This window comes from Pipistrellus hanaki, assembly GCF_964339955.1.
Source record: "Pipistrellus hanaki genome assembly, chromosome: X".
Taxonomy (NCBI): domain Eukaryota; kingdom Metazoa; phylum Chordata; class Mammalia; order Chiroptera; family Vespertilionidae; genus Pipistrellus; species Pipistrellus hanaki.
In genome coordinates, this window is record NC_140524.1 from 86424865 (window position 1) to 86449648 (window position 24784).

The 24784-nt window shown below is 39.7% G+C and overlaps 1 protein-coding gene across 1 annotated transcript; it reads left to right on the forward strand.

Moving 5' to 3' along the window:
• Positions 1-1611: 1611 nt before the first annotated feature.
• On the forward strand, positions 1612-24528 carry TASL (TLR adaptor interacting with endolysosomal SLC15A4). Its single transcript, XM_084869745.1, has 2 exons — positions 1612-1831; positions 20633-24528. The coding sequence occupies exon 2, from the start codon at positions 20634-20636 to the stop codon at positions 21525-21527; it is 894 nt and encodes a 297-aa protein (XP_084725871.1). The 5' UTR covers positions 1612-1831; position 20633; the 3' UTR covers positions 21528-24528.
• The last annotated feature ends 256 nt before the right edge of the window (positions 24529-24784 follow it).

The following is a 24784-nucleotide window of genomic DNA, read 5'->3' on the forward strand; positions in this document are numbered from 1 at the left end:
ACCTACAAGGGGGCACCCATAGGACTGTCAGCTGATTTCTCAACAGAAATTATGCAGGCCAGATGGGAGTGGCAAGAAATATTCAAAGTGATGAATAGCAAGAACCTACAACCAAGATTACTCTACCCAGCCAAGCTGACATTCAGAATTGAAGGGCAGATAAAGAGCTTCACAGATGAGAAAAAGCTAAAGGAGTTCATCACTGCCAAACCAGCATTACATGAAATGGTGAAAGATATTCTTTAAGAAGAGGAAGAAGAAGAAAAAGGTAAAGATAAAAACTATGAACAACAAATACATATCTATTAACAAGTGAAACTAAAAATCAAGTGAATAAAAATCTGATGAACAGAATAAACTGGTGAATATAATAGAATCAGGGGCATAGAAAGGGAGTGGATTGACAATTCTTGGGGTGAAAGGGTGTGGGGCGTGCAGGAAGAGACTAGACAAAAATCGTACACCTATGGATAAGGACAGTGGAGGGGAGGGGGGAAGGGCACAGGGTGGGGTGGGAACTGGGTGGAGGGGAGCTATTGGGGGGATAAAGAGGGACGACTCTAATAATCTGAACAATAAAGATTTATTTTTAAAAAAGAACCTATTTTGGAGATTTCCTTTTATTATTAGACATTAAACTACCTCACTCTAACAATTGCATGGTATTCTACAATAAGGATATTCTTTTATTTGTTTATCCAATATCCTGATTCTGAATGCCCCCACCACTTGTTTACATTCTTTTAAAAAATATTTTTATTGATTTCAGGAAGGAAGGGAGAGAGAGAGAGAGAGAGAGAGAGAGAGAGAGAGAGAGAGAGAGAGAGAGAGAGAGAAACATCGAAACATCAATGATGAGAGAGAATAATTGAGCAGATGCCTCCTGCACACCCCCTATTGGGGATTGAGCCCACAACCTGGGCATGTGCCCTTGACCAGAATTGAACCTGGGACCCTTCAGTTCATAAGGCAATTCTCTATCCATTGAGCCAAACTGGCTAGGACTTGTTTACATTCTTAACCTATGTTGCTACAAATATATTTTTACATGTCTGTGCACAGGTGCAAATATATCACATGGATAAATTTATAGAAATGAAATTGTTGGGTAAAAGGATATGAATATTACAATAAAACAAACACTTTGATGGAGACTGGGAAATTGCCCTAAACATGTTTACAGTCTGATCAATAGTGTATGATAGTGCCTGTTTGTACAAAACCTTGCCACTAAGTGTTTAATTGATTTTTTTTTTAACTTTTGTTAATTGGAGAGAGAAAATGGTTTTAACTTGCATTTTTAAAGACTATGAGTACAGTTGAGAAATAATACTTCTTAAAAATGATAATTAGTGATAAAACTGAGAACTTTCTAAATTGTATCTGACTTTGGGTCTCTTTTGGGAGAGAGGGCCCAGGGAATTTAGTTATAAGAGTAAATGTACATGGATAGGGCTCATATAATGTGTAGTGATCAACTATTTTAACCAGAGACAGTTTCATAGATAGGTTTCATTTTTTGAAAAAGAGGAAGAGACACCCTTCTGTGGCTGGGTTTGGGTTTGTCAGTTGTCACCTCCCCCTCCTTTCTGGGACTTCCCACTGTTCTTTAGAACAAATCAGACGAGCAAAACCGACTCTTTTTCCATTGGATCAGTCATAAAAAAAAGTGGAAATGCAATGAGCGGCTTAGTTTCTTGGTTTTCATCAGTGAAAGGAATACTCACCAAAGGCTTGCGAACATTTCTGGATAAAGCACTGGCTGGCTTATTCATCTTCGTATGGTCAATCGTGTTTCTGCAGCACCAAAGGAGCAGATTGGTTAGTGAAGGTAAGAAAATGAGGCAACAGGCCCTGTAACTACTAACCTTTTCTTTCATTTCTCTTCTCATACTTAGTTTCTTTAATATCAGAACTCAGATCCAATCTTAGGAAATGTGAAATGCTTTTCTAGTTTACCAAATCAGAGGTGAGTGGGAGTTTAAGTAAACATCCAATAACGAGAAATTAAGTCAAACACTTTCTTCTCTTACCTCATGTTCACATTTGAGGCATTGGTAAAGTATCCCCCCGCCAAAAAAACACACACAAAAAAAAAACAAAAACAAAAAAACACAACTGATTGATCTGATCAAATATTTGTTGTGTAATTTATTCAGTCCTCATTCACTAATTCCTTCACAGGTTTAACTTATGTGTTTTTAAAAGAAGGCCAACTATACTTTCATAAAAGTAAAAATATATATATATAATTTCACAGGCTAAAAAAACCTAAACAGAATAACAATTTTGCAGAGAGAGCACAACTCTTGAATCGTTACGGTGATGAAATTTTTAGAGAGGAATACAATCATATACATTCCAATTGGATTCGACTCTTAGTTATTCATTGTGAGCTTATGATAAGTGTTTTTCTCTGTGGCAGGACATATTCAAAGTGAATGTGATCTATAGTGATGATGGCTTTATTTTATTTATTTATTTTTTGTTTTTTTAAATATATTTTTTACTGTTAGTATTACAGATATCTCTCATTCTCCCCCTACCCTCTCCTCCCAGCCCCTTCTCACCAAGTCTTCACTACCCTATTGTCCGTGTCCATGGGCTATGCATATAAGTATATAAGTTCTTTGGTTTATCTCTTCTCGTCCCACCAACCCCACATCCAGGTTCAAGGTATGTTAGTCTGTTCCATGCCTCCCTGCTTCGGGTCTTATTTTGTTGGTCAATTTATTTTGTTCATTAGATTCCACAAATAAGTGAGATCATGTGATATTTGTCCTTCTCAGGTTGAGTGATGATGCTTTTTGAATTGCCATCTGGGTGATTTGTTGCTATTAAAGACAGTGCTTGTACAGGTGGGCTTTTGTTTGGATTATCTTTACACTTGATCTTAGCAAAAAAGAGAAGCAATTGTTTGAATTATCTTTAGATCTAGTCAAACATTCTTTTTCTTGTGCACATGTATCTGTCTTGAATATAGACCTGGGTTGGCCAGTATATTCATATGGATATTTTCAGAACATTGCTTGTAAAGGTCAGTGTAAGAACCTTGCATTTCTGAACTTGAGAAGTTTCTTGAAGGAGTAAATTATATTTAAAATTGGTGTAAAATATTCATATTATACAAAGATAGTGAACTAATTCTGATAACATTTTGATGGGATGTTTTCAGTAGTTATTTCAAGTTACTGAACCATTTTTAATCACATGCCTAATGATTATCTTAGATATATGATATTGCCCCTCTATGCACTTCTCAAACATGATAGAATGTAAATTTGCCTTCATTAGTTGTTAACCCTTACCAAAATTTTGGTGTGTAAAGTTTATACACACACACTGAGTGCAGATTATTATGATCTCTAAATGCATAATAATCTGATCACTCAGTATATATATTGCAAATTGCCTTTCAAGAACGTTTGCTTCACCCTCAAATTTGAGACAAAAAAATAAATTTGCTTACCTGATTCGAAATTTAAAAATAATAATAATGTGTTGAGGAATGTCAGTGGAAACAGTTAATCTCAAACATTGCCGGTGAGAGAATAAATTTTCCCAAGCTACTTGAAAGGCAATTTGCAATAGCCAGGATATAATAATTCAGCTTTTCCAAAGTGGGCAGGCCTAAGAAAGCATTCATGGAAGCATGCACAGTGGTTACACATAATGAAAACGCAAGAAAAATCCCAATGTCCACTATGAGAAATGATTTGCTAACATAAGCTGTGCCTGTATATGTATGATTTCTGTAACTGTTAAAAGATAGATCTATATAAGCAGACCTGCTGACAGGTGGGACCCAAATCGCACCCCAATTAGTTAGGCCCAAGACCTTCTATGGAACAGCAGATGCTGTCTTCCTGTCTTCAGTTCCATAAAACTATATCCTGTCATGTGGGATGCAGCCCCATCCCTCAGCCTCCATTATTGTGCGGTTGTGGTCTTTTGTGCACTGTTTCTCAACCCAGCCTATCAGATGACTTGGTTTGCATGCACGTAAATTGTTCTTCCAGGGATAGGATGTTCTGCTGCGTATCGCCTCTGACTCTCCCACTTGCTCCCGATCCCCAATCTGCCTGCTTTCCTTTTGCTCTTGCCAGTTACTCCTTCATTCAGAGGACTGTCCCAATGATTGATGATGGATTTCACTATTTATTTTAAAAATATTTTATTGATTTTTTACAGAGAGGAAGGGAGAGAGATAGAGAGTTAGAAACATCGATGAGAGAGAAACATCCATCAGCTGCCTCCTGCACACCCACCACTGGGGATGTGCCCACAACCAAGGTACATGCCCTTGCCTGGAATTGAACCTGGGACCCTTCAGTCTGCAGGCTGACACTCTATCCACTGAGCCAAACCAGTTTCGGCTGATTTTGCTGTTTAAAATAGCAGATGATTTTGCTAAAGTTTCACGCAATCCTGATGAATACAAGGGTTGGCAAAAGTATGTTTACAGTTGTTCCTATGAAAAAAGACATGCAGGTTATGCTGATTATGATAGCTTTGTTAACCCAAAAGAATATCACAGTGGCACAGTGCACTTAGGTACAATCTTGTAAGGGCTCAAGTTGCTGGCCTTCATTATGTACACACTGTTGTAGTCAAATTGCTATACTCAAGCACACTTTGGCACATTTATTATCATCAATTTTTTGACATGCTTCACTTATGCAGTGAATCATATCATCCACCTTATGTGGCTTTTGCGAAAAGACTTTATTTTTTATTTTTTTATAATATATTTTTTGTATTGATTTTTTACAGAGAGGAAGGGAGAGGGAAAGAGAGTTGGAAATATTGATGAGAGAGAAACATCGATCAGCTGCCTCTTGCACACCCCCCACTGGGGATGTGCCTGCAACCAAGATACGTGCCCTTGACCGGAATCGAACCTGGGACCTCTCAGTCCGCAGGCTACGCTCTATCTACTGAGCCAAACTGGTTTCGGCAAAACTTTATTTTTGACAACTCTCCAAAGAAGTCCACTGGGGTGAGGTCTGGTGATCGCGGTGGCATGCCACTGGCCCTCACTGTTGGGTAGTTGTTCACTACGAAACACACTGTTTCTACGAACTCCGTATTGTTGAAAGAAGAAGCCATTAATATCAGGCTGTCTCTGTGATTGTGGTAAAACACTGGCCCTCAGCATGCTGAGATACAGGTTGTGCGTGATAGTTGTATGGAGAAAATAGGTCCAAGTATCCATTTACACAAAACACCCACCCAAACTGTAGTCCCTGGCTGACTCAATGGTTCTATCATTACATGGGGATTTTCTCCTGAATAGCAGACACAGTTGGGTCAGTTTCCAGCACCTGAAAGTTTTAAAAGGTGCTTCGTCGGACCACGCAATTTTATCAGTGATGACATGGCCTTCTCTGAATTCACAACCACTTCGCAGAATTGTAAACTGTAATCCAGATCATGTTTTAATACCCATGAGGCAATCTTGCCTGACACATTTCCAAACCTAACCATTGCATTAGATGACTCAAAGATCTATGGGAAATGCCTAACTCAATAGAAACTCTTTGTTTTTGTGTGTTTTGTTTTGCTTTTGTGGGGGATGCCTGACTCACTAACATTTCATTTTCCTGGTTGTAATACTGTCTGGCTGACCACTTTTTGGAGCCAGTTTCATCAAATTTATCACATATGTTGTAAATTGTTTGTCTTCTTAACGAAGGTGTATCAAATCGTTGAGCACATTTTTGTCGAACCTTTTCTGCATTCTCTGTCTTCCAGTATTGTTTACTATTGAGTATCCACTTTCATTGGTTAAGTTGTCAGCCATCATTATCTAAAAGATAAACTAGCCGAAACTGGTTTGGCTCAGTGGATAGAGGGTTGGTCTGCGGACTGAAAGGTCCCAGGTTCAATTCCGGTTGGAGGCATGTACCTTGGTTGCGGGCACATCTCCAGTAGGGGGTGTGCAAGAGGCAGCTGGTTGATGTTTCTCTCTCATCGATGTTTCTAGCTCTCTATCCCTCTCCCTTCCTCTCTGTAAAAAAATCAGTAAAATATATTAAAAAAATAAAATAAAAGGTAAACCATAAGTAAAAATACAGAATAATAAGACCTACAAGTTGATAGTATGATAATTAATAAATAGATAATATAAGAATAAACTGTTTTGAGTATTCACAACTGTAGACCTACTTTTGCTCACCCCTGTATATTGGGGTAAGGGAAAGAAGAACCAAGAATTTCTCTCTAATTGGAGGACATGGATTCTGCATGAATAGTGAGGAGCTCTAAAATGCTGATATAGGAGATGAGACTTGAAAGATATGGGTAGTGGGAGAGGGGATAGATAGGAACCAGGGGTCTCAGGACAGAAGAAAAAATGCACAAATACCTGGGATGGGCATGGAGTGTGGAAGAAACTGGGAGAAGTTTCTGAGTCTTGTGAGGCAAAGGCAGAAATGAGATTGGGAATGCAGATAAGGACCATACATCATGAGGACCTAACCTGTATGGACTTTATTCTGGAAATGATTGGAAGCTGTTAATATTTAAACAGGGCACATGTTATATTAAATTACTCTGCTTGTAACATTAGGGGTGAGATGATGCCAGGCTATAGCAGTGGAAATGAATAAGGAAAATATTCATATGGCTATATTAAAATAACAGAGGTTAGCTTGGCCGATGTGGCTCAGTGGTTAAGTATTGACCTAGGAACCCAGATGTCACGGTTTGATGCCCAGTCTGGGCACATGCCTGGGTTGTGGGCTCAATCCCCAGTAGGCGGTGTGCAGAAGGCAGCTGATCAATGATTCTCTCTCATTATTGGTGTGTGTTTTTTTTAAAATATATTTTATTGATTTTGTACAGAGAAGAAGGGAGAGAGATAGTTAGAAACATCGATGAGAGAGAGTCATCGATCAGCTGCCTCTTGCACACCCCCTACTGGGGATATGCCCGCAACCAAGGTACATGCCCTTGACCGGAATCGAACCCGGGACCTTTCAGTCCCCAAGCCGATGCTCTATCCATTGAGCCAAACTGGTTTCGGCATTATTGGTGTTTTTATCTTCCTCTCTCTCTCTTCCTCTCTGGAATCAATAAAAATTAAAAAAACACATCAGAGGTTAAATCATTTGTGTCTGTCAAAGACATAAGCATTACTACACGATTGGATCCTATCTGTAGCTCTATGGGGTGGGCATTGGCTGTCTTCCTGGAGCTTTTCTTTCTGAATTTCATTGCATCTTCCTTCCTTTATTCAGTAGTGCTATTGTTATTAAATAGAGTCAGGGTTGCTACCATTTTCCTGGAAGGACTAATTGCTTGTCATGATTGTGATATTTACTGCTCTCAACTGTGCAGTATTATGATATGCTTAAAGATCATACCACATGCTTTGGAGTTTGTAAACTTGGACTTGACCTTTGCCTCTAGTACTTAGTTGCTTTGTGACCTTGGGAAGGTCCTTTGTCATATCCAAATATCAATTTTCTCATTTGGAAAACCCAGATTATGATATACAGGGTGCGGTAAAAGTAGGTTTACAGTTGTGAGTACGCAAAACACAGAATTTATTCTTGTACTAGAGGCCCAGTGCATGAAATTTGTGCACAGGAAGGGGATTCTCTCAGCCCAGCCTGCACCCTCTTCAATCTGGAATCCCTCTCACAATCCAGGACTGATGGCTCCCAACTTTTCGCCTGCCTGCCTTCGTGATTGCCCCTAACTGCTTCTGCCTGCCAGCCTGATCACTCCCTAACCACTCCCCTGCCAGACTGATTGATGCCTAACTGCTCCCCTGCCAGCCTGTTTGCTCCCAACTTCCCTTCCCTGCAGGCCTGGTCACCTCCAACTTCCCTCCTCTGCCAGCCAGGTCAACCCTAACTGCCCTCTCCTGCAGGCCTGGTCCCTCCCAACAGCCCTCCCCTGCTGGTCATCTTGTGGTGGCCATCTTGTGTTCACATTAGGGCAAGATCTTTGACCACATGGGGCCAGCCATCTTGTGTCTTGAAGTGATGGTCAATCTGCATAGTACTCTTTTATTAGATAGGATAGAGGCCTGGTGCATGGGTGGGGACCAGCTAGTTTGCCTTGAAGGGTGCCTTGGATCAGTGTGGGGGTTCCTTTGGGGCATGGGGTGGCCTGGGCGAGGGGCCTGTGATGGTTTGCAGGCCGGCCACACCCCCTGGTGACCCAAGTGGAGGCCCTGGTATCTGGGATTTATTTATCTTCTACAATTGAAACTTTTCAGCCTGGAGCAGAGTCAAGCCTTCTGTTTGCTCAGTGGCAGCATCCATTTCTGTTGGGATTTATTTATCTTCTATAATTGAAACTTTGTAGCCTTGAGTGGAGGCCTAGACTGGCCAGGGCTGCAAAAGCTTGACTTCCTCTGTTGCCAGGTGAAACCTTAGCCTCCTGCCCTCTTCAGCTTTGTGGTTGCCACTATTTTTGTTGAGATTTATTTATTTTCTATTATTAAAACTTTGTAGCATTGAGTGGAAGCCTAGGCCGGCAAAGACAGGCAGAAAGCTTGGCTTCCTCCATTGCTGGGGAAACCCAAGCCTCCCTCCTGCTCTCTGTGGCCACAGCCATCTTGGTTGGGTTCATTTGCATATTCACTCTTGATTGGCTGGTGGGCATGGCTGGTGGGTGTAGCAGAGGTATGCTCAATTTGCATATTATTCTTTTATTACATAGGATTATCATTTATTAATTATTGTATTACTTTCTAGTTGAAGAACTATAACCCTACTTTTGCCCAACCCTGTATATCTAACATGAAGAATTGTTGAAATATTAGGGATAATGTGTGGAAAGCACCTGACTCAATTGCTTTTGTTATTATGCCCTATCCAACTTATTGCATCTGTTTTTAAAAAAAAAATAAAAAAAAATATATATATATTTATATATATATATTTAACACACACACACACACACACACACACACACACACACACCCCGTATTTTTCGGACCATAAGACGCACTTTTTTCCCCCCAGAAGTGGGGGGAAAAAGTCCCTGCATCTTATGGTCCAAATATAGCCTACACATATACTGTAAAAAAAAAGTTTTTTTACTTGCCCGGCTCTGTGTGGTCTCTGTGTGCTTGCCCGGCTCTAAAATGGTTCTAAATGCTGCTGTTTACTTTACAGGGTTGATTACATGTGTTTATGACTGTGATGTTGGGTTTTAATGCACATAAAATATTTTAGGACACTATTTGTTTCAGAATCTTTTTTTCTTTATTTCCCTTCTCTAAAAACTGGTGCGTCTTATGGTCCGAAAAATACGGTGTGTATGTGTGTGTGTGTGTGTGTGTGTGTGTGTGTGTGTGTATATATATATATATATATATATATTTCAGAGAGGAAAGGAGAAGAAGAGAGAGATCAAAACATCAATAATCAGAGAGAATCATCAATCAGCTGCCTCCTGCATGCCCCCTACTGGCTATCGAGCTCACAACCCGGGCATGTCCCCTGACCAGGAACCAAACTGGGATATCTTGGTTCCTAGGTCGACACTCAACCACTGAGCCACACTGGCCAGGCTGCATCTCCTTTTTGACTTAGGTTTAGCATAGGGAAGTCATAGCCTATGGGCCAAATTGGCCCTCTGCTTTTTTGTAAATAAGTCTTTATTGGAACACAGCCATACCCATTCGTATCACCTATGGTGGCTTTCCTGCTATGATAGCAGAATAGTTATAACAGAGACCTAAAATATCAAATACTTGGCCCTTTACTTAAAAAGGTTGCTGATCTCTAACTTAGGTTTTTCCAAAGGTTCTCTCTTGTAAAGGTCTTTCCTCTTTATATTTTCTCTTGAAACCCATGCTTGCATTGTTTGGGTGTAAATTAAAAGTGTGTTTATGTGCAGAAGTTATAACAATAGTTTTCTGAGAAACTATGTAAATGCTAGTGTAGAAGGAAGAATTTATATTGCAGTTTCTTCTGAAACCAAGTAAATGGTTTAACAAAGTACTGTACTTTAGCACATATTTCTAAGTTTTGAATTTGCACATCAGGTTAATTTTGGTATTCCCCTGTCTGGTAATGATTAATGTAGGCTAAATTTGCCTAGAACATTTCATCTGCAAATGTCCTTGGGTTTCTTTTCCTTTACATTTAACCAGTCATGGAGAATTCTAAATATATTTAGACATTTTATATATATTCAAAATATACATATATAGCTTCTCTATGATGAGAAACAAAAAGTCAAGTGATAAAATATCTTTGAACAATTGAAGTAATCCATTGAGTCAAGTTTTGGTGTCTCAGATGAAATGAAGTCTAATAATGTTAACATTTGCTTGAAATATAAATTTTGTAATACCTTTGAAAAGACTGATTGATATTACAAGAATTTCACAGATAATCACTGAAATGTACTAAGAAAAATGCCAACAATTAATAAAAATAAAACCAAATAACTTTATTTTTCTATCTTTAGATTTTAGAATGTCATGATGTACAACACTTTTCATTCTAAAGGTACATGAAAGAGTTTTAATGAAAATCAAATTAGTTAACATCTGTATAATTTTTGTTTATGAGTTTCATTCAATATTCTTCGCACAGCTTTAGAACAATCTTTGGGAAAAACTGCTTTAGAACATACTAGTATCTGCTGCCCTCTGCTGCTAACTTTTCAGAAATGAATTTCGATTCTGAGTAATGCTCACCTAACCCTCTTTCTATTCTCCTGATACAGCCATAAACCCCTGCAATATTAAAGTTTGAGGGGAATCTATATATTTTAATACCACAGGTGAGCATTTAATTTATAGATGAGAACTTGAGTCTCTGAGCGGTTAAGCAACAAGTGAGTGTGGGCTCTATTTTCTGACTACCAGTGTTTGAATGCCTGGTGACTGTGGATACATTACTTAATTTTGACATCTATAAAATGGATATAATAATAGTACCTACATCTTACAATCTTCATGGGGATCCATTGGTTTATTACATAAAAATTAGTTAGGCACAGCTGGTATTGCTCAGTGGTTGAGCATCGACCCATGAACCAGAAGGTCACAGTTTGACTCCTGGTTAGGGCACATGCCTGGCTTTCAGGCTTGATCCCCATTAGGGGGTGGACAGGAGGCAGCCAATCTATGCTTTTCTCTCGTCATTGGTTATTTCTATCCCTCTCTCCTCTTCCTTTCCTCTCTCTGAAATAAACACACACACACACATACAAAAAAACAAACAAACAAAAAAAAAAAAACAACCACCACTTGTGATAATATCAGGATTGTAGCTAGTACTAATGTTAGCTACAGTATTTTATAAACTTGTCCCTAACTAGACTAAAACCACAGCTAGTCACAAGGTTAGAACTAGAATTCTGGTCCCTTGACTACTAGTTCAATAATTTTCTTTTGCCTTTGTGAGTCTCACTACATAACTAAATTTTACCCGTGAATGTGAATTTTTAAAACGTTACTTGTTTAATACATTTGAAGCTCTTGTAGTTTTTACAAAGCTACGTGATACCGCAGCTCTTGCTGTCACACATTTCCTCCTTGAACTGTTCAAGGCAGGCTCCTCACAGCAATTATTCCAAACACAGGCTCCACAAGCCCCCAAGATGAAGTCCTACTGCCCACATTTGAGCTGATTTTACTGTTGACTTTAACTAACCTCTCTAAGGAGCTCCCTGCCTAAAAATGTCCAACGCGTAAGACCCTTAAAGAAACTAAACTAAACCCAACAGCTCGCTTTCTAGATCTCCCCATTTTGGCTAATGCTGGTGCCATTTGCCATCATGCCCAGACTCAAAATTACTTTTGGCTCACTCCATTCTCTCATTCACTTTTTTTATTTTGTTTTGTTAATCCTCACTCCATTAGGGAGAATGGAAGAGAGAGGGAAAGACAGAAACATCGATGTGAGAGGAACACATCAATTGGTTGCTTCCTGCACAAGCCCCTACCAGAGCCCAGGCTGGGGAGGAGCCTGCAACCGGGGTAAGTGCCAATGACTGGAATTGAACCTGGGATCCTTTGGCCTGCAGGTAAACGCTCTATCCACTGAGCCAAACTGGCATGGGTTTTCTCATTCAGTTTGATGTCCAATATTCTTAGTCTCTCAAGTTCATTCCTTCTCTTCCTGTTTTGCTACCTCCCCTCCTAGATCCTGTTTCAATCACGCTGGAGGCTGCAACCAACCAACCAACCCCTTGCCTAACTTGGGTCCTTAGCGCCAATCTTACTTTGCTGAAATTCATCTTGTACTTTACTGATCAATTTCATCATGCTATGAATCAGCTCAGCAAACTGCCAAAGCTTTGTATTGTCTGCAAGGTAAATGGAATGACCTCAGCCTTGCATGACCCAGTTTACCTCTCTGACCTTATCTCCTCCTCCACCCTCATAGGAATCTTGTCCTTTAGCCTTCAGGTTATCAATCCCTAGACATTAGGACACACTGCCTGCCTTTCCATTTATTGGACCTGCCTTGAGCACCATACTTGGTTTTTATTCCATTAGAATAAAAGTACCATCCAAGTTCTCAGTCAATGGCAAATAGGGCAAAGGGCCCATTACTCAAAACAAAATCCTAGATCCTCTTTCTTCATTGTTGTGAAAGAGTAGAGGTTACTGGAGTACTCATAAACAGTATCCACATAAAATGTAAGAATTCATTTGGGTTGATTATTTATTATGAAAAGACATAGGATAAATAGTGGGAGATTTGGGGTGTGTCTGAAGGGGAACAGGGATGATAAAGAGTGATTCTGCAGCCCTAGCCAGTTTGGTTTAGTGGCTAGAGAGCATAAGCCTGTGGACCAAAGGGTCCTGGATTCAATGCTGGTCAAGGGCATGTACTGTGGTTGGAGACTCCTCCCTGGCCCGGGCCCTGGTCAGGGCATGTGCAGGAGGCAACCAACCAATGTGTTTCTCTCACATCAATGTTTCTCTGTCTTTCCCTTTTCTCTTCCACTCTCCCTAAGAATCAATGGGAAACTATCCTTAGGTAAAGATTAACAGCAACAACAAAAATTTAAAAAAAAAGTGATTATGGAAATTGTAACATTTCGGTAAAGGCTCTTAGGTAACCTTGACGGTGAAATAACAGTTGCATCCCACCCAGACTGGTGTCTGTTACTGACCACATGAGAATGACAACACAGGCCTCTTTACTTTTTTTGACCTTCTCTCTCTCCAAGACTTTTTCCCCCTTTCTCACTGCCTGTTCAAATTCCTCTTTTACTTTAGGGCCAAATAAAAGTTTATCGTTTACACAGTGATCTCTCTTTCTCTTCGTTGCCTTTAGAATATGCTCTATCTTCAATCACAAACTCAGCTATGCAGGAAATGCTCCTTTCTTTCCCCCTCTTAGTGACTTAAAAAATATTTTCTTTTTAATTCTTATTTTAATTAAAACATTAATTAAAGTTATACACATACACAATTTGGGTCAAATAATTTTAAGATGTTTGCAATGAAAAAAACCCGACACCCGCTTTCCAGAAGCAACTATTTTATTTTATTTTTTATTATTTTTGTATAATTTCTTTTTTTTTAAATGTACTTTATTGATTTTTTTTACAGAGAGGAAGGGAGAGGGATAGAGAGTTAGAAACATCAATGAGAGAGAAACATCGACCAGCTGCCTCCTGCACACCCCATACCGGACATGTGCCCACAACCAATGTACATGCCCTTGACCGGAATCGAACCTGAGACCTTTCAGTCCGCAGGCCGACGCTCTACCCACTGAGCCAAACCGGTTTTGGCAGAAGAAGCAACTATTTTAATCTCCTTTGACTAATTACTTGATTTTATTGCTATTTCTTTTTTTTAAATTTTTATTGATTTTTTTACAAAGAGGAAGGAAGAGGGATAGAGAGTTAGAAACATCAATCAGCTGTCTTCTGCACACACACACACACACACACACACACACACCCACTGGGGATATGCCCGCAACCAAAGTACATGCCCTTGACCAGAATTGAACCTGGGACCCTTTAGTCCACGGGCTGACACTCAATCCACTGAGCCAAACCGGTTAGGGCTTACTGCCATTTCTTTAAATAGCATGTATGTGTTGCAACTTTTGGATTTTTCAGTATGGGGCATTATTTATTGACTTGCCACCATGAAAGTAAGGATTTAGTTATTTTTCTTGCCCGGGCTTTCACCAAATATATACCTCCTTGTCCTGCTCCTTTCACTGGCTACTCAGTCTGGACATATAGGAAAATGCCCAAGACAATTTTTATTGATATTACATTACTATCAGTGCTAAAACTATCTTCATTCCCCAATTTTATTAGAATCCTGTGGTTATGCTTTAAATTTGATTGGATCAATTTTCAGTGACTTATATATTGTTATGACTATACAAAGCTATTTACAACTCAGCCATGTAGTGAAACAGCATCAATCAGCTGCTTCCTGTACTCCCTTTACTGGCGATCGAGCCCAAAACTCCGGCATTTGCCCTGACTGGGAATCAAACTATGTCCACCTGGTTCATAGGTTGATGCTCAACCACTGAGCCACTCTGGCTGGGCAGTCAGGTTGCCTTTTGAACCTATTATACAGCTTTCATCCTGGAATGTCCTTTACTTTCAGTAAAGGTAGGGCTTTCTCTGACACTTCCTGGGCCTAGGACAAAAAATGGGGCGCCTCAGTCCCAGCCTTTTAAAAAAAAACTCAAAAAACCTTTTATTTATTTTTTATTAAGATATTATATGTGTACATATCTTACCATTACCCCCCACACCCCCCTGCCATACATGCCCTCAACCCCCAGAGTTTTGTTTCCATTGGTTATGCTTATATGTATGCATACAAGTCCTTCGGTTGATCTCTTATCTCCCCCACCTCTCCCTAACCTTCCCGCTGTAATTTGACATTCTGTTTGATGCTTTACTGTCTCTGTATCTTTTTGTTCAACAGTTTATAATTTTCTTTATTATCCATAAATGAGTGAGATCATGTGGTATTTTTCTTTCATTGACTGGCTTATTTCACTCAGCATGATGTTCTCTAATTCCATCCAGGTTGCTGCAAATGGTAAGAATTCCTTCATTTTTATGGCAGCATAGTATTCCATTGTATAAATGTACCATAGTTTTCTGATCCAGTCATCTGCTGACAGGCACTTAGGCTGTTTCCAAATCTTAGCTATTGTATTGTAGATTGTGCTGCTATGAACATAGGGGTGCATATATCCTTTCTGATTGGTGTTTCCAGTTTCTTAGGATATATTCCTAGAAGTGGGATTACTGGGTCAAATGGGAGTTTCATTTTCAGTTTTTTTGAGGAAACTCCATACTGTTCTCCACAGTGGCTAGCTACACCAGTCTGCATTCCCACCATCAGTGCATGAGGGTTCCTTTTTCTCCACATCCTCGCCAACACTTGTCGTTTGTTGATATGTTGATGATAGCTATTCTGGCCTGGCCGGTGTGAGATGGTACCACATTATCGTTTTGATTTGCATATCTCAGCCGAAGCCTTTTCATCTTCTCTTCCTAGTCCTAGCCACACCTCATACTGAGCCCACATATCCAATTTCAATCCACAGCCCCAACAAGAAGCGGCCCCTTCATTACTACTGGGCCTGGGCATGGGTACATGTCCAGACCCTAAGTTGTCTCTGGTCATGATGGGTTTGGAGAGAAGCCAGTGCAAACTCTGAGATTGGGTCTGGGTGATTTGAGCAGGGGCACAACCACGGGAGGGCTGGAGTGGGGCCCTTTCCAGTGCAGGGTTTGGAAGAGGGGACCAGGCTCTCCTAGTCTGAGGGCCCCTTCGTTTCGCTCCTGTTTTCATGTAACCCCTTGTCTCCATTTTATTCATTTACTTACTCCTTTCAGAGGAGCACACCTTCCATTCACTTTCTGAGAAAGTTGCCAGGAGACAAACTATTTGAGACGTTGACTTTATCTATTTACTTTTTATTTTTAAAAATATATTTTATTGATTTTTTACAGAGGGGAAGAGAGAGGAATAGAGAGTTAGAAACATCAAACATCGATGACAGAATCACCGATCAGCTGCCTCCTGTACACCCCCCACTGGGGATGCGCCCAAAACCAAGGTACATGCCCTTGACCGGAATCAAACCTGGGACCCTTCAGTCCGCAGGCCGACACTCTATCCACTGAGCCAAACCGGTTTCAGCTTTATCTATTTATTTTTTTGAGATGCTGACTTTAAAATAGTTTTATACTATCCATACTTAATTGATAAATTGGTCATTCAATTCTAGTTTGAAATAACTTTTGTTCAAGAATTAAAAAAAAAATTTATTGATTTTTTTTTTTTACAGAGAGGAAGGGAGAGGAGGAATAGAGAGTTAGAAACATTGATGAGAGAGAAACATCAATCAGCTGCCTCCTGCACACCCCCTACTGGGGATGTGCCCAAAACAAAGGTACATGGCCTTGACTAGAATCGAACACAGACCCTTCAGTCCGCAGGCCAACACTCTATCCACTGAGCCAAACAGGTCAGGGTTGTTCAATAATTTTTATTTTTTAAATTATTATTTTAAAAAATATTTTTATTGATTTTTTACAGAGAGGAAGGGAGAGAGATAGAGAGCTAGAAACGTCAATGAGAGAGAAACATCAACCAGCTGCCTCCTGCACACCCCCTATCAGGGATGTGCCCGCAACCAAGGTACATGCCCTTGACCAGAATCGAACCTGGGACCTTTCAGTCCACAGACTGACGCTCTACCAATGAGCCAAACCGGTTTCGGCTGTTCAATAATTTTTTAGATATTGTTGCATGATCATCCTGCTTCTCATGTTGTTGTTGAGAAGTCTGAAGATTCTGGTTCTTGGATTTCCCCCCCCTCATTTTTTAAATCTCTAGAAATGTATAGTATTTTCACTTTGATTCAGGCATTCTATATCATTCACAATAATAATAAGCAGTGTGGTCTATTTTTACCTAGTATTTTGTGAACTCATGTCCTACAGTTCTGGGAAATATTGTTGAATTATTTGAATTTCTCTTCTGTTTACTCTGTCCTCTTTCTGAACTAGAAATTTCTACTCTTCAGATAATAGATTTCCTGGACTGGTTTTCTAATTTTAACCTTTCTCTACTATAATATTTTCCATCTTATAGTTTTGCTCTACTTTCAAAATGAGAGTTTGCCTCAACTTTACCTTCTAGCCATTCTATTGAGTTTTAAAATTGTATAACATTTTTAATTTTCAAGAACTTCAGGATGTTTTCCATTAGCATCCCAGTCACAATTCAAGATTGCAATGTTATCCTTATTGCCTTGAGAATGTTAAGGATTACGGAGCCAAAAAGCTAAATGGGGTCTATTGATTATAAACTTGAATGAAGGGTGATCTGGGTGCCCCATTTAGTTGGGGGAACCTCTGATGTCAATTGGTCTCAGGCGAGTCTGATTCCCCAGAACAGTCTTCACAATATCCTGCCTGGAAGGTATTCTGAGAGCAAAAGGGAGAGAGAGATCATGGATTTCAGCATCTAAATGCGTATGTTTATTTAATCTATTATTGATTCAGTAGTCAACCCTCAGCTGGCATCTCATAGCTCAGAAACCTTAAGTTTTCAGAGAATAAGTTCCAAGTTTTCCCTTGGGAATGGAGATGGGAGATAGTCACCTGGCTACCTGGAATGAGAGAGAGGATCTGGGTTTCTGACTGCCTTTTCAATAGACTTTAAGTGAATCTTTCTTATTTTAGATACACTCGCTTTACCTTACTTCCAAAGGGTATAGGGTGCTACCAATCCTTAGATATTTAGGAAAATTTAAATCAGATTGGCACTTAGGTTTTCCCATGGGTCTTGTAAGATTCAGCCTTTTTAGGTCTCCTAAGTCATTAACCTTTGGCCTCCTGCTTTCTAGTTCTAAAATGTAATTGCTTTAGTCTCTTCTCCTCTTCTCCCTCTTTTTGTGGATTGTATCTTTAAAAAATCACTTACTGGTGTTCTAATGAAGTTCAGGGTGTGGGAAATACATGCATATGCCTAACCAGCTATTTTTCCTGAAAATCATTGCTTTTTTCTACCTCAATTTGATCTCGTTTTTGAGCTCAGCTTACATTCTCCGAGTAATGACTGTCAATCAGGATGTCCTCAGTCACTTCAGGGCTTCGTCCTCCTTGGGTTTGCCTCTAAGTTCCAGCTTGCTTACATAGAGCCATAGGGTCAGTTGGGGACATGGGAGTGGGGGGTATCTCTGGTTGTCATCATGTAGTCACACTGACGTCCATGGTAATTTCTCTACCCCACTTGGCGCCTGTGCAGGAGGCAGCCGATCAATGATTCTCTCTTATCATTGATGTTTCTATCTCTCTCTCCCTCTCCCTTCCTCTCTGAAATCAATTTTAAAATATATATGTTATATCAAAGCTCAGGTTATGGTTTCTCAAAAGCCATTTCTTCAAAAACGATGGTTTCTTCTGAGAGTTTCTGAGGCCAGTTTAGAAACTCAAAAGCTGAAAGTTGGACTTCTGCTCTGGTTTTCTACAATGATGTTCTGAGGCCTTGAAAGGGGAAGGCCTTAGCTGCAGCCTTGGCCAGGGGGTGGGGGGGGTGGGGAGGGGGAGGAGGTACTGGGGGGAGGGTTGGGAAATAACTGCCTCACAATAAAGCCTTTTTTTGTAAACCTTTTTGCTCTGTTAATTATCTTCTCGTGTACTAGTATATAAAGATTTGCCTTTTCACCTGGATGTTCAGTTTGTCAAGGGCAGAAACACACTTAGAACAATTTTTTAGGAAAGAAAAACATTTTCTTTATCCTTATAACTGTGTCCAGCCTACCAGCACTACTTTATGGATTTGTTGTAGACCTTTAATTTTGTATCATTATGGTACACGACTATACCTGGAATATAAACATTTAAATAATTGATACATTTGTTGAATATGTCTTGGAATAGTTCCAAAAAGAGAAAATAAACATTGAAAATATTACTCTTATACGATTAAAACAATTATGTTCATTACTAGAGGCCTGATGCATGAAATTCGTGCAAGAGTAGGCCTTCCTTCTCCTGGCTGCTGGCACCGGCTTCCCTCTGGCACCCAGGACCCAGCCTTCCCTTGCAGCTCCAGCTTTGTCCAGAAGGACAGAAGGACGTCCAGAAGGATGTCTGGTCTAATTAACATATTACACTTTTATTATTACAGATATCTGTAATATTTATTTTATACAATTAAACATTTACTTGGGAAATAACTGCATGAATATAAAAGAGGCACCAATATTCTAAAAAAGGACCTTTATGTATGGTTAAAATAATCCTTTCCTAATTTGACTTTTCAATGCAGGTTCATGTTGACAGGTCTGTTTCGGAAGCCCAGCTTTCAAGGACAAAGAGGATCAGTTTTCCTTGTTGTCTAGCGCCCAGCGCCAAGAATGTCAGTGCGTTCCTTTTTTTAGAAAATGCAGCTGCTGCTTTCTAGCCTATTCTAGCCACTCCAGACTCAGCTGACAACTGCTGGGGGTGGGGAGGGGAGGCAGTTGTAGCGAAAGCCCATGGTCAGGAAATCTTTTTGGTAACTAGGGTAGAGGTAAACACCTCAGTTGAGTGCAGAGACATTTCTAGGACTTATTGTGAGAAGTACGCTGGGCTGCAAAGGTTGGTGAGGCTTTTTGGTCCCTCATGATGGGTTGATAGTGAATTAATTTCATACCATGCATTGTTGTCAGGTATTTAATTCAAACGAACAAATATCTTTTCAGTCTCTCCTAAGTGCAAACAACTGTGCTACATTTGAGGGATAAAATCCAAAGATGGGTAAAATATTGCTCTATTTTCAGTAAAACCGGTCTCATTGTTTTTCTCATAACCCACTGGGTATGTTGTTTTCTCAATTTGCAGCTTCTCAATCACTCTCCATTTCCTCTGGGGCAGGATGCAAATGCCTTTGCTTGACTCCTAATGCCCTTCACGACCTAATTCCGGCCTATTTTCCCAGACCCTTCCGCTTATGCTCAGCATCTTGGTATATGGTGAATAGGCCACAACACCATATTCTCTTATAACTCTGTGCCTATGGCTGGAACTCTTACTTAGTCTTCACAATTTGGATGAAATGTCATCTTCTCTGTGACATATTCGTAACTCCTTTCCCTTATCCATAGGTGGTGTTAGGAGCTCCTCTTCTTCGCTTTCTTTGTGCCTATCATGATCTGAACCATCTGTGATATAATATTGGAATTGTTTGCATCTAGTTTATCTTTTCCCATACATATTTTATATATAGTTTTATTAATTTTGAAGAGGAAGGGAGAAGGAGAGATAGAGATAAAACATCAATGATGAGAGAGAACCATTGATTGGCTGCCTCATGCACACTCCACACTAGGGATGGAGCCCCCAACCTGGGCATGTGCCCTGACCAGGGATCAAACCATGACCTCCTGATTCATAGGTCGACTCTCAACCACTGAGCCAAGCGGGGCAAGCCCATAGTGGAAATTTCTTGAAGGATGGAACTGTGTCCTATTTATCTTTCTATCTCCAGCACACGCCATAGTCTTGGTACAAAGCAGGCACAAAATTAGTAATGGCTTGGTGAATGAATGAAATGACTATTTCCTTTACTTTTTTGGTACATCAACTGTCAACTAAAAAAAAAAATCCAGTCTTCATTTTCCTCATTGTTACTCATGAACTCTCTTTCCAGAATGCTGTCGGAAGGGTACATCAGTGGACTTGCCTACCGGAATGACACCCCCTGGAATTGTGCATCTTATAATGAGAACGTGGCTGAGGAAGAGGTAGAAGAGACTAACTCTGCTGCTCTTTGCTATTCCTCTGTGGATGAATCCCAAGTCGGAAGTCTCTACCTGAGCTGCAAATCCTCTGGCAAGTTCATTTCTTCAGTGCATTCAAGAGAGAGCCAACACAGTAGAAACCAGAGAATCGCAGTGCTACAGACAAATCCCAACCCCTTGTTTGAAAGCCCCAACTTGGCTGCAGTTGAAATCTGTAGACACCCCAGCAGAGAGACCTACTTGGTTCCACCTTCCTGCAAAAGTATTTGCAAGAATTACAATGACTTACATATTGCAGGGGGCCAAGTGATGGCCATTAGTTCGGTGACCAGAGATTTTCTCTGCGAGAGTAGTTTTGAATCCGGCCCTTTGCTGAAATCATCTGAGATTCCTTTGCCGATGGAGGATTCCATTTCTACTCAGCCCAGTGACTTGCCCCAAAAACCTATCCAGCGCTATTCATCCTACTGGAGAATAACCAGCATCAAGGAGAAAAACAGCCTGCAAATGCAGAAGCCTATTTCTAATGCTGTGCTGAACGAGTATCTGGAACAGAAGGTGGTGGAGTTATATAAACAGTATATTATGGACACCGTGTTTCATGACAGTTCCCCTACCCAGATTCTGGCATCCGAACTCATCATGACAAGTGTGGACCAAATTAGCCTCCAAGTGTCGAGAGAGAAGAATCTGGAGACCTCAAAAGCCAGGGATATAGTCATTAACCGCCTATTGCAGTTGGTGTCCACTGAGATCAGTACTCCTAGTCTCCATATTTCACAGTATAGCAATGTGAATCCATAATGGGGAGGATGTTTCCATTCCCCTTTATCAACTCTCACAGCTAAAACAACACTTCATTCATTTATTCTGAGAATGCGGAGGAGGGGGTTGTGAAGGAGTCAAGAGCTAGAGAAGTAAACATTGGCTGGAGGTCAGGTGTGAATTAAGAGGAAATCTCATAATATTACACATGATGAAGGAATGTGGGAAGAGGAGCTATAAAGAGTGCTTTCAAAGCCAGGGTTGTATAGCAACAAAGCAAAAAAATAAAAATGATCAAAAAAACAAAGGTAAGATTCATTTCAAGGAGTATAGAAATTGAAAAAGAAGACAAACTAAAAAGAACACACATCATGGCAAAAGTAAAAGGCCAAAGACTTCAGGGTAAAGAGTTAAAATGTTTGTTATTCATAAAGTCCCTCAAGTTGCTTTTTCTTGAGGGAAATAAACTGAAGAAGGCTGCTATATTTGGGTAGAGAGATAGGTTCAATTTCAAAATACGTTTTTCTCTCTTTTCTATTCTGTATCAGGAAATCACTTAAAATTATGTTCTCTATAAACATGAAAACAGTAGCAAGTTGCAATTGTGTTTTTATTATCAAATGGAATGGTTACTTAGATATAGCCACACAAGAGCCACTCAAATCTCCTAATTCTGTTTTCTAGTGGAGATGAAATGTCCTAAATGGAAAATACCACAGAGTGAATATTAAACTATTTTGATTTTGCTATATATGATTTTCTTGGTGATGTAAAGTTAGTAATCTTATTTTTCTCATATTCTTTTTTTTAAATATTCCATTATTGATTTCAGAGAGGAGGGGAGGAGAGAAAGATAGAAACATCAATGACGAGAGAGAATCATTGATTGGCTGCCTCCTGCACACCCCACACTGGTGATTGAGCTGGCAACTCAGTCATGTGCCCTTGGCTGGAATCAAACCTGTGACTCTTCAGTCCACAGGCTGATGCTCTATCCACTGAGCCAAGCCGGCTAGGGCTCTTCCTTTTCTTCATGCTCTCTTGACTCTTCTGGAGCCAGGAAGGGGTCTTCTGTATCCCAAAGACAAGGTTGCAAGGTCTAGGGTCCGAAGATATCAAATTCTGTAAATCCATGCACCAGAATGGTGGCTTTGTGAGTGCTGCCCTGCTTTACCTCCTTCCCCTAGTTCAGGGATTGGCAAACTATTGGCAAAATCAACCAACTCTAGCCTGCCACCTGTTTTTTACTGGGGGATATAATTAACATATAACAGTATATTAGCTTTAGGTATATAACATGATTTAAGATTTGTATATATTACAAAGTTATCACCACAGTAAATCTAGTTACATCAATTTTAAGCTCCCAGGAGCCAAGAATTTTTTAAGCCATTTAAAAAAAATGGGAAAGCCAATCACAGTAATATTTTGTGACATAAATAAATTGTGATATTCAAATTCAGTGCCCATAAAAAAGGCTGTATTAGAATACAGCCACACCCATTCAGTTATGTATTGTCTATGGCTGCTTTCATCCTGGAATGGCAGAGCTGAATACATGTGACAGAGAAGAGATGGCCCACCAAAAACCTAAAACACTATGGTCTTTTTACAGAAGAAGTTTGCCAAAACAGCACCACAGCAGTGCCTTGCCTATATAATGCTTGCTTTGCTTAATCCAGCTTCTCTGGGGAAAGCTAACTCTGGGATGGAGACTGGCGAGCATGTTTATTGGGGAGTGTTGGGAACCTCTGTGATGGAGTAAGGAAAGCAGAAGAGGTTTCCATGGAGGCCTCAGGCCACCTCAGAGGGTCTTGTATTGGGTGGACCTTCAAAATAGACCCAAGGCTTTTGGTTCTTCAGCTTGACAGAAAAAAGACATAACCTTAGCTGAGGCAATTTAGTGGAGGGCAAAATTCCCAAAGTGGGAATCACGTGTGAGTCTTCAGCAGACGAATTTTGACAGCTGCTGTCACCCAGTTCCTCACCCAGAAGGAGGGATCTGTGGAGCAGAACAGCATCCTCATTTCTAAGTATTTGTATCTGTAGAGTGAATGATTTTTTTAAAAAAAAACAACGTATGATATTGTATAAGGAAATCTGGTTAAGTAATTATTCAGAAATGTTAATCACTGTTTAAAATATATCATAATAATGGCTGCTATGTATTAATTACTTGCTATGTGTCTGGCACCAGATAAAGCATTTTGTATGGATTATCTTATATAATTCTCAGAAGAACCTTATGAGAGAAAGTGCCCATTTTTTTTTTTAACAGAAGAGCCAGTTTGGCTCAGGTAAGTTAAGGAGTTTGCCCAGAGGCACACAATGAGGGGTGGAACTGGTGGAACTGGATTTAAATCTTGTTCCATTTAACTTGAAAATCCTGGTTCTTAACCACTACCACCTCCTCTTGTGTTGACCACTATGTTTGCCTCATTAAAGACTGGTTTTCTACTCCAAGGGCAAAGAACTCAATCTCTACCATTCTGTTTCTTCATTTTTTTTTCTTTATCATGTTTTACTTGATAATATTTATTTGCATATCTTCCCCCCTCTAGAATATAAGCCTTGATTTATTCATTTGTTTCTCCATGTCCCAAAAATCACTTGCTCATAGTAGATACCCAATCAATACATGTCAAATGAATAAATAAGTTTTGATTGTATGGGGTACTGCATCTGATGGCCAAAATGAAATGCAATAATATGAAGAACAAAATTTTGACTAGAAAAATGTGCTATTGAGAGTTCCTCCTTCAGAAGAAAATTGACTGAATAAGTGAGCTTTAATTTCTTACAGCAAGTTAGTAAATAGTATAATAAAATGCATTATAATAAAATATTATCATGATTACTTTTCCTTTTGCTTACTTACTAAGAAATAATTTTTTACAAAGTAGAGACATACCTCAGAGATATTGCAGGTTCAATGCCAGACCAACACAATAAAGTGAATTATAATATTTTTGCTGGTGGAGGGTTTTGGCTTCAATTTGTAAAAAATACATCTGTGAAGCACAATAAAGTGAAATGTGATAAAATAAGGTGTGCCTGTTGACTGGCTCATTTTTTTCAATGAGCATTTAATTTGATGCTCTATTTTTTTAGGGGGGATTTTCATTAAACATATGTAGAGAAGACACACCTGTGTGTGCATACATATAATATACATATACATATACATAGGAGTAGGCACTGTTCTCTGCAAGCTTACTACACTGAGTGGCCAGATTATTAAGATCTCTGAACTAATATATATATTAGAGGCCCGGTGCATGAATTTGTGCATGGGT

What these genes read in the sequence shown, in the direction of transcription:
- TASL (XM_084869745.1), top strand. Translation starts at nt 20,634, where the DNA reads ATGCTGTCGGAAGGGTACATCAGTGGACTTGCCTACCGGAATGACACC.